Source organism: Hypomesus nipponensis, chromosome 21, assembly GCF_054491055.1.
Source record: "Hypomesus nipponensis isolate SF chromosome 21, ASM5449105v1, whole genome shotgun sequence".
NCBI lineage: Eukaryota > Metazoa > Chordata > Actinopteri > Osmeriformes > Osmeridae > Hypomesus > Hypomesus nipponensis.
The window spans coordinates 4,665,629-4,675,127 of record NC_140381.1 but is presented as its reverse complement, the minus strand read 5'-3'; the positions used below and the strand labels follow the sequence as shown (position 1 = coordinate 4,675,127).

Below are 9,499 nucleotides of genomic sequence, written 5' to 3'. Positions count from 1 at the left end.
GCAGGGCCATGGTGTATGGTAAAGTCTGCATATGACCAGGCCCGGATTGGCTAATCAGTATTGTATCAAATGTATCAAGCCTTTTCTTGTAGCTCTTCAGCAGCAGCAGCAGCCTCTAGTCCTGTTTGCTGCTAACAGTGAAGAACCAGGCCCAGGCCCAGTACAGTAACGTTACCAAGCTCCAGTCATGAGCCCAACACACCAGAATGGGCAGGTAGGATTGTCAATCATTGAGTAAATATAATAATTAGAAGAACTAATAGTAATGAAAAGCATGGTGTGTACACCTGCTCAATAAAAAATGCCCTGAGATAATTATCACTTGACTTGATTTGAAAGCTTTGTAAAAAGGGGAGATTTGTGGTGAGAAATAAATGTTTACAATTGTTTACAATTAATTACAAGGCTGCAGAGAACAGTGCACTATTGCAGACTTGTATTCTACGGTTTTAATTACATTATTTTAATACAGTCAGTCGTGAACTAAAGTGGGACGGTCCAGGACTGAAAATGAGTCCCACTCCGGCCCTGCATTTGACTGTGCAATGGCACCGTAACTGTCACCCTTTTTCCATGCCTAAGCGGTGAATGTGAAGAAATGACATCTATACTGCTAATCAATGCTGCTACAACAATAAATATCTCAAGTATATACAATGGGTAATGCTTAATACTAAAATATACAAATGTGATCAATTGCTTTACGTAATTAGGAACAGATGAACTTCTGCATCAGGGGAGTCAGATGGCTGAGCGGTTAGGGAATCGGACTAGTAATCTGAAGGTTGCCAGATCAATTCCCAGCTGTGCCAAATGACGTTGTGTCCTTGGGCAAGGCAATTCACCCTACTTGCCTCGGGGGGAATGTCCCTGTACTTACTGTAAGTAGCTCTGGATAAGAGCGTCTGCTAAATGACTAAATGTAGGATGCTTCTAGGTCTGTGGAGAGTAATCCATGTTGAATGTAACTTTTGGTGTGAGAAGGAATGCTGAAGGTCAGCATGCTGACTAGGGAGGCTAAATGGTGGAGCCCAGAAACAGGTGTGAGCACAAGGGAACCTCTCAGCTCATGGGAGTAAAAGTGTCAACATGAGAGATAAGGTGATGCTCTGGGCTGTGGAGGATGCAGCTCTCTGCTCTTGAAAGTCCAGACCATCTGGCCCACCTTTGGATATACAGCCCACCCTCGGATGCCCTGTTGCCTTGGAGACTCTGCTCAAGGGTTAGGTGTTTGTTTTTTCATATGTGCAGAGTTCAGTAAAAAAATAATAATTGAATGTTGCTGTGATGCCATCAGCTATTTGAATAATGAATGCTGCAGTATCTGTTTTGGACACTAGATGGCGGTGTTGTTAAAGACTCAAGATCAGCAAGAGACACCTTCTCCGTTACCAGAAGAATCAGAATCAGAATCAGAATCAGAATGGGATTTATTCGCCATGAATGTTTGCACAGACAAGGAATTTGCTTTGGCAGGAAGGTGCATACAGTAAACATATAGGAATCTTAAATTTACATTTAAATATGTGGTCTAACTATACTAAGGATACATAAACTAGCAATACTAAGTGGAATACAGTTAATGGATCCCCATGGACCATAATGGATGAATATGCAAGTTAATCATGTCTAGAGATGTGTTTTGTAATGTTGTTATGCTAATATATTTACATTGTAAACTATTGTAAATCATATGGTAGGCTTTCAGATCTATATTAGATTTTGCTGAACGATGAGATGAAATTGTGCTTTGTAACCCTGGGTGACAGTATACTCAATCATCTGAATTTCATTAAAGCATTCAAAGCATTCAATGATGCAGGCCTTGTCCTCAACTTGGTATTCCAGCATTTTCTTGTTTATCTGTTTGGTTGGTCCCTTTATTGAGATAAAACATTTTTTAAGTCTTTTTTCATTTTTAAATGAGACCAAATCGCTTAGGTGAGCAGTTGAGGTGAGCAAACACACACACACACAAAGACCCAACCACCCCCTCACACAACCCCCAAACCCCTCCTTTACCCTCTAGCCTAAAGACCATAATTGATTCTCATTTTCATTACGTCCACCCAGGGTCCCTCTCTCCTCCCAGCCAGCTCAGGGCAGACATACTGTCTCTCTCTCACTGTGGGGATGGCCCTGCCGTCCTCTTTAAAGAGGACGAAATAGGAGCTCCGCTTTGAAGTCACTCCCCCGCAAAGGAAAGGTCAAAACAATAAATGTAGGCCCAATTAAAGCCTGTGCAGGGGGAGGGAGTTATGGAGAGGGAAGATGGGGGTGAAGGGGTGCATATTTGGTTGGGCGGGCTCCTAAAGGCTTAATAGATTCATAGAAACAGGCATAACCAAAGACGGAACAGCATGAGTCTTTGCTCGCTGAAAAGATTTTCTCAGCTCAGCCCAGGATCCCCTTATTCTGCTTGCGCCCCATCAATCTCTCCCTCCCTCTCTCTCTCTTTCTCCTTTCTTATCAAATAGCCTTACTCCATGTGGCCTACAATTACACTTTTTTGATTTCTCGACGCACAAATGAACACACTGACTCTATTACCCACACAAACACACAGAGACTTCATCTCAGCATCTGACTGCAGCACCTCTTCACCTCCATTCAGAGAGGTGAGCCCGCATCACAAAGGACACATGAACAGCCTCAAGCAGCGACAGCAGTGCTGCGCGTCTCTGGGCTGTTTCTGACGCTCACAGCAAGACTGATGTCATTTGCTAGTTGCTTAAGCAACCCTTTAAAATACGGTATATTACATAATAACATCCGGATGTTTCAAAAGAAATATATACTTATTTGTGACATGCATATTTTAAATCAGTTAAACATGATAATATTCTTCACGGGGGTTTTTCCTAAACTACATGGTTTTGAATAAGGTGATTATTTGTAGGTGCAGTAGCCGACTACTGTATTCTAAGGCCTAAAATACAAATATTGACAAATGTGTATTATTAGTTTACACTTGTCATTTTTTTTTGTTTTTACCCTCTGTAGGCCTACGCCTAGTTTGCCTTGACTATATTGTTGTTTACATTTTCCATCTGATGAATTTAGGCTAACCCGTTGCCTATCTTTTTTTTTTGAAAGAGCATAAAGCATTTTAAATGTGTTTAACGTGTTGGGTAATTTGTGTGAGGGGACAACATCCTTTTTTATGGGATGGGCATTAAAATAGGTCTACTTGTCTTGATCAATTCCCAATCACGTTTGCGTTGTTGAGCATCATGTGAAGACGCCAATTTCCTCCGGAGGATGCAACCCGAATAACATGCGCAATCCAACCCTGAATCACCACGGTAACCAGTATTCGTGGCTCACTGTTCTGTCTCCATAAACATCCAACCAAACCCAGCGAGCGAATTCAAAGTAAGTTTTCTCCTTTAACATTTCTTAGGCTGTATGGAATAGTAGGCGATCCGCTGTGAATGCGTTTCATTTCTGCTTTAAATCAAGTGGACGTAATTCATTAGAAGGTTGGTAGCTGTGAAATAAAACCAGATCAATATAACGGCAAATTAAAAACAGAAATCCTTAGTGATTCAACGCCACATAAGGCGTCTGTGTCTTGTGTTTGTGTTTTCTGCTTATTCTTTTGTTGTGTTTCACAAATTCTATTTTATGAATGAGCGCTGTTGATGTAGCCTACCTAGACATGACACTCTCCTTGACACTGAGAAATGTAGCCTATATCATAACAATGCCATTGTGTGTAGCCCATTACGGCACTAGGCTATTTGTAAGATATTTTGTACAATAGATAATCATCAATTGTATAAAAAAATAGGCCATTTTGAATGGATTTCTTTCTGGCTAAATGAATGTCGCGTTATCATTGTGCTTGCATTTTCGTCAAGAGAAAACAAAGCGGAGGCAACCCGTAGTCTAAAAGGTTAGGCATATGATTTCAAATGTAGGCTAACAGAAAAACCATTGTCGTTTTGACTATTGTTGAATTTGACTATTCACACCATCCTCTTACCCGATGTTTATATTATTCATGTTTGCTGACCACATTTGCTCTCAGGGTGCCTTATTCCGCAGCAAGCGCACTCTTTTCAATGCAGCAAGTTCTGAAATCCACGAGCGAACCCTGAAGTTGAGCATGTCGGCACAGTTCTTGCCTGCAAACGGGACAGGGACATAACGTCATTAGAAGACTGGGGCTTTTAGTGTAAAATAAAATGAATGTACGGTCTAACGCGTGCAACCTACAAACAACCACAGTGGTAACATCTAACCTAAACAAACCAGTTGTCAGCTATGCATGCATCGTACAATATGTTATAAGCTATGATGCCGCCTTTCTGGCCTATTCACCCATTAATCACTTGTTCTTCTTTGCCTGTTAGAAGTGAGGGGGGCACGCACTTTCTAGCAGCACTCAGCTCATTATTACTGTGACGTAATGACACTCAGTCATATGAATCATCACAGTGAACGCCACTCCCACTAGTGGACCAAGCGACAAGAGGGAAAGGGATGAGCTAGGGGACACTGATGATGACCACGTTAATGGATCCCACTTACAACTCACCTACTCACAGCGGCAACACACGCGCAAGCCAGCATTAGCGCACACACAAATTCAATCAAACAAGATGTCTCGAATCTAGGAGTGAGTGGGTCCAGCATGAGGCATTATCAGGATGAGTAAGAATTGATTTGTTTTGTTTTGTTATAGGTGTTCTTACCAAATCGTCAACAGTCACAGAGGACATTCTAATCTAGTGTGGTCTAGTTTAAGCTGTGTGCAATGTCCCAAATTCACTTCTCAGTCTATTCTATTCCACATCTAGTCTGGTCTGTTGTGTTCTGCTGTGTTGTGTTCTGCTGTGTTCAACATAAGGAATCTTTCTATTCTGATGTAAGTCTAATACCCTGTAGTTATGCCACAAGATCCATCGGCCTAGCACGCATTATCTCTGTGAGTCACTAGCATCATCCACCCGATGGGGGGGCATGGGGGGGTACCAGATGGAGGTAGAGATGTGTCATATTACATCACCAACGAGCAGAGCTGCTTCTCCCCTCATAGGTCCACATTAAGACCATCCTGTTCATCGAGAAAGGGAATGAGGAGAGAGAGCTAGAGAGAGAGCGAAAGCGAGAGCAAGAGAGAGAGAGAGATAGAGAGAGAATGGCGAAAATATAGCTTTGTTGCCATAGTAATATTATGTTGTGCACCAAAAAACTGGTCTCCTCCTGCCCTCCCCTCCTTTGTCCTCCTCCCCTCCCTTGTCCTCCCCTCTCCTTAGTCAGATTTGCTTTACCCAGCCTCTGCGGCCCTCCCCTGTTTCCTATGCAGGTGGAGCTGTAGAGCCGACACACAGACCAACATGGTGAAGCTAGGAAGTCATTTGTCTGACAAGCTGGAGAAGCAGCCGTCACTGGATGACGGCTTTGATAACATCCCCCTTATCACACCCTTGGAGGTCACCCAGCTCCGACAGCCGTTCCCAGACAAGGTACCTGACGAGCGTGTGCACGTGTGTGTGCACGTGTGTGTGCACGTGCGTGTGTGTTTGTCCGTGTGTCTGTCCGTGACTGTGCGCCAGCCCGCGTGGGATCCATCTCCTTGTCTAAGCAAATGTTTTAGGCACAGCGAAACCTCACACTCCTCAGTTGTTCCCCCCTCGTGCTCTACACCACATGGACACGCCCACTCGCTCCCTCCACACAGGGACACTCACAGTACATCACTACCAACAGCACATCTTCAATACAGTACAATTCACAGTATATCCCCCCCCCCCCCCCCCCGCCCACTCAAACTTTTCTCCCGGTGTTGCCGACAAGTCTGCAGTGTGACCTCAACCCGCACCCTCAGACAGCTGCCGAGAATAGATATCATGACACGCCACCACGCACCGCTGGTGTCGCGACAGGGCTGCGTTGTTGCGACCCTAGCGAGCCGGCTGTGCCAGCTAACGAACATTGTCCTCGCTGGCAGGTGATCGTGAAGACCACGACGGAGTACCAGCAGCAGAAGAAGAAGAAGAAGTCCTATGTGCCAGGCATCAACAAACTCAACATCCACCTTTACGACGAGATGTCCGAGAAGATGAAGGTGAGCTGGCGGTAGCTGATTGGGATCGAAGCGGTGTTTGAGGGGCACCTCAGGTGGTCTCGGTGGTTGATGGATAGGTGTGTGCCCGTGTGTGTCTGTGTGTGTGCGTGTGTGTGTGTGTGTGTGTGTGTGTGTGTAGTTGACAGGTCTAATCCTCCTCACTCTTGGGTTCCTGGCCTGTTTTTTCCTGGTGATTATGTACAACGTCCTGTGGTTCAACCAACTCACCTGTCCGGAGGGCTTTGTTCTCAAGGTACGACGAGTGCACACACACACACACACACGCTGTGTTAACAGGGTACTCCCTGCAGTAGGCCACAGTGTGCTAATCACACCCAAGCTTAGACTAAGACATCTACTCGAAGGCTACAAACATACGGTTCGCTTCAGTCCTCCTTTGTCAGTTGCTTTGTCAACCTGGCCTTTTCACACAAAAGACGTATCTTTCCCTCTGCCTCTCTCTCTCTCTTCATTCCCTCCCTCCCCTCCTCCCTCTCCCTCTTGCTCGGTCCTCTCACTCTGTTTTTCTCCAAAGACAAACCTCATTATCTCCCATTGACACCTTGGAGCCATCTTGTTCTCGAGCTGCTTCACGCCTCTTGGTTAAATAGCCTGTCTTAGGAGAGAGTGAGGGACGAGTCAGCATTTTGGTCAGGCAGAGATTGGGATGCCTGGCCGCCCGCATGCCTGCCTGTGAATCTGAGGGGTCTTTAATTAGGCCTGAGCGTGACTTAACTGTGATTAAAGGCTTAAAGAGAGAGAGGTGGGGGTTGGGGGGGGGGGGGGGGACTTCCGGCAAGAAGCTTTTGATGTTGACAGTTACAGTAGCTCTCAGCGTTTTTCCAGTAAACCAGTTGTCAGAGAGAGAGAGAGAGAGAGAGAGAGAGAGAGAGGGAGAGAGAGCGAGAGAGAAAGAGAGAGAGAGAGGGGGGGGAAATGAAAAGAAGGGGGGAGGAAAATGGAATGGGGTGCAGCCAGTCCCTTGTGAGGTAGTTCATCACTTCAGGAGAAGGTCAGGTGGTCTGACTCGCCCTCAGGTGGTGTTCTCCAAATAACCGACGTTAGTAAAGTAGGAAACACAGCTCTTCTCTATACAGCCATGAATACACTGTGACTTTATTGCTGTTATGCCTTAGAGCAGGGGTGTCAAACTCATTTCAGTTAAGGGGCCACATACTTTCCACTTTGATCTCAAGTGGGCCAGACCAGTAAAATCATAGCATAACAACGCATGCATAACACAATATTTCATGATGTTTAAATCGTTGGTGAAGGTTTTTGATGATAAACCCTATTTTAAGGTCTTTCTACAATAAACTAGAAACATAAAGACCAAAAACTCAGACATCAGCCCACTGTTTATCTGCCTGGGATCTCCTCTGTTGATTCGCTTGCTTTGCGACGCGTTCGACGTCAATTCATGCTGTTTTTGGAGCAATTACTGAATCGATTAAAACAATTACAAAATTGGAGTACTCATAAACCTCCATATTCTTTATAGATGTTTGGATTCGGAATAACAGTGACTTTTATAGAAAATGCAATTTATGTATTTCTGTAATACGGCCCGCGGGCAGTATGTTTGACACCCCTGGATGAAACAGAATGAAACAGGACAGAACAGAATTAAATAGAATATAGCAGCACAGAATGGAGTGTTCTTTTTGATGAATTATATCATATTAGCATTGGATATATCATTAACATAATTATTTCAATTGCATCATGATATTGTACAATTCATTCTGTTGCATCCTGTTCTGAACTGTTGTTCCATCCTGTTCCGTTCTGTTCCGTCCTGTTCTGCCCTGTTCCGTCCTGTTCCGTCCTGTTCCATCCGGTTCCGTCCTGTTCCGTCCTGTTCCGTCCTGTTCCATCCGGTTCCATCTTGTTCCGTCCTGTTCCATCCTGTTCTGTTTTGTTCCGTCCTGTTCCGTCCTGTTCCGTCCTGTTCCATCCGGTTCCGTCCTGTTCCGTCCTGTTCCGTCGTGTTCCGTCCTGTTCCGTCCTGTTCCGTCCTGTTCCGTCCTGTTCCATCCTGTTCCGTCCTGTTCTATCCGGTTCCATCTTGTTTCATCCTATTCCATCCTGTTCTGTTTTGTTCCGTCCTGTTCCGTCCTGTTCCGTCCTGTTCCATCCGGTTCCATCCTGTTCCGTCTTGTTCCATCCTGTTCTGTTCCATCGTGTTCCATCCTGTTCCGTCCTGTTCCGCCCTGTTCCGTCCTGTTCCGCCCTGTTCCATCCTGTTTCATTCTGTTCCATCCTGTTCCGTCCTGTTCCATCCTGTTCCATCCTGTGCAGCACAAGCACTGCACCCCGGCAGCTCTGGAGATGTACTACAGAGAGCAGCAGGAGCCCGTGGGCCAGAGCAGCGCCCCCCCCACCGGGGGCCTCTACGCCACCCTGGGACACCTCACCCAGGTCAAGAGGACCGCCCCCCACCTGCCGTTGCCATGGCTACCTGTCATCAGCGCTCTGAAGGAGGCCGAGAGGGCCAAGGAGGCGATGGGTCCCTCGAAGGAGTGAGTGAGAGATGGAGGGATGAGAGTGAGGGAGTGAGGGAGTGAGGGAGTGAGGGAGTGAGGGAGTGAGGAAGGGAGTGAGGGAGGGAGGGAGGGATGGGAGTGAGGGAGAGATGGAGGGAGGGATGAGAGTGAGGGAGTGAGGGAGTGAGGGAGTGAGTGAGGGAGTGAGGGAGGGAGGGAGGGATGGGAGTGAGGGAGAGATGGAGGGAGGGATGAGAGTGAGGGAGTGAGGGAGTGAGGGAGTGAGGGAGGGAGGGAGGGATGGGAGTGAGGGAGAGATGGAGGGAGGGATGAGAGTGAGGGAGTGAGGGAGTGAGGGAGTGAGTGAGTGAGGGATGGGAGTGAGGGAGTGAGGGAAGGAGGGAGGGAGGGAGGGAGGGAGGGAGGGAGGGAGGGAGGGAGGGAGGGAGGGAGGGAGGGAGGGAGGGAGGGAGGGAGGGAGGGAGGGAGGGAGGGAGAGGAGTGAGTGAGTGAGTGAGTGAGTGAGGGATGGGAGTGAGTGAGTGAGTGAGTGAGTGAGTGAGTGAGTGAGTGAGTGAGTGAGTGAGTGAGTGAGTGAGTGAGGGAGGGAGGGATGGGAGGGAGGGAGGGATGGGAGTGAGGGAGGGAGGGAGGGAGGGAGGGAGGGAGGGAGGGAGGGAGGGAGGGAGGGAGGGAGGGAGGGAGGGAGGGAGGGAGGGAGGGAGGGAGGAATTGTTTCCACAGGGAACGGTGAGGAGGGATGTACAGAAAATGATGGTGTTTTGAAGTGAAGTTGGAAGTGTGTTATTATCATGTCTGTTAGAGGTCTGCGAAAGTGCCTGGCATTTGCAGTGACACCATTTGAGGTGGGCAGTGTGGTACGTGTGTGTGAGTGTATGTGTGTGGGTGTGTGCATGTTTGAATTTGTGCTGGGAGG

At 47.0% G+C, this 9,499-nt stretch overlaps 1 protein-coding gene across 1 annotated transcript; it reads left to right on the top strand.

Annotated features, from left to right (window-relative positions):
• Positions 1 to 3,284: 3,284 nt before the first annotated feature.
• Positions 3,285 to 8,619, top strand: caly (calcyon neuron-specific vesicular protein). The gene is made up of 5 exons (XM_084685855.1): positions 3,285 to 3,375; positions 5,315 to 5,474; positions 5,960 to 6,076; positions 6,216 to 6,329; positions 8,378 to 8,619. The coding sequence occupies exons 2-5, from the start codon at positions 5,346 to 5,348 to the stop codon at positions 8,600 to 8,602; spliced, it is 585 nt and encodes a 194-aa protein (XP_084541981.1). The 5' UTR covers positions 3,285 to 3,375; positions 5,315 to 5,345; the 3' UTR covers positions 8,603 to 8,619.
• The last annotated feature ends 880 nt before the right edge of the window (positions 8,620 to 9,499 follow it).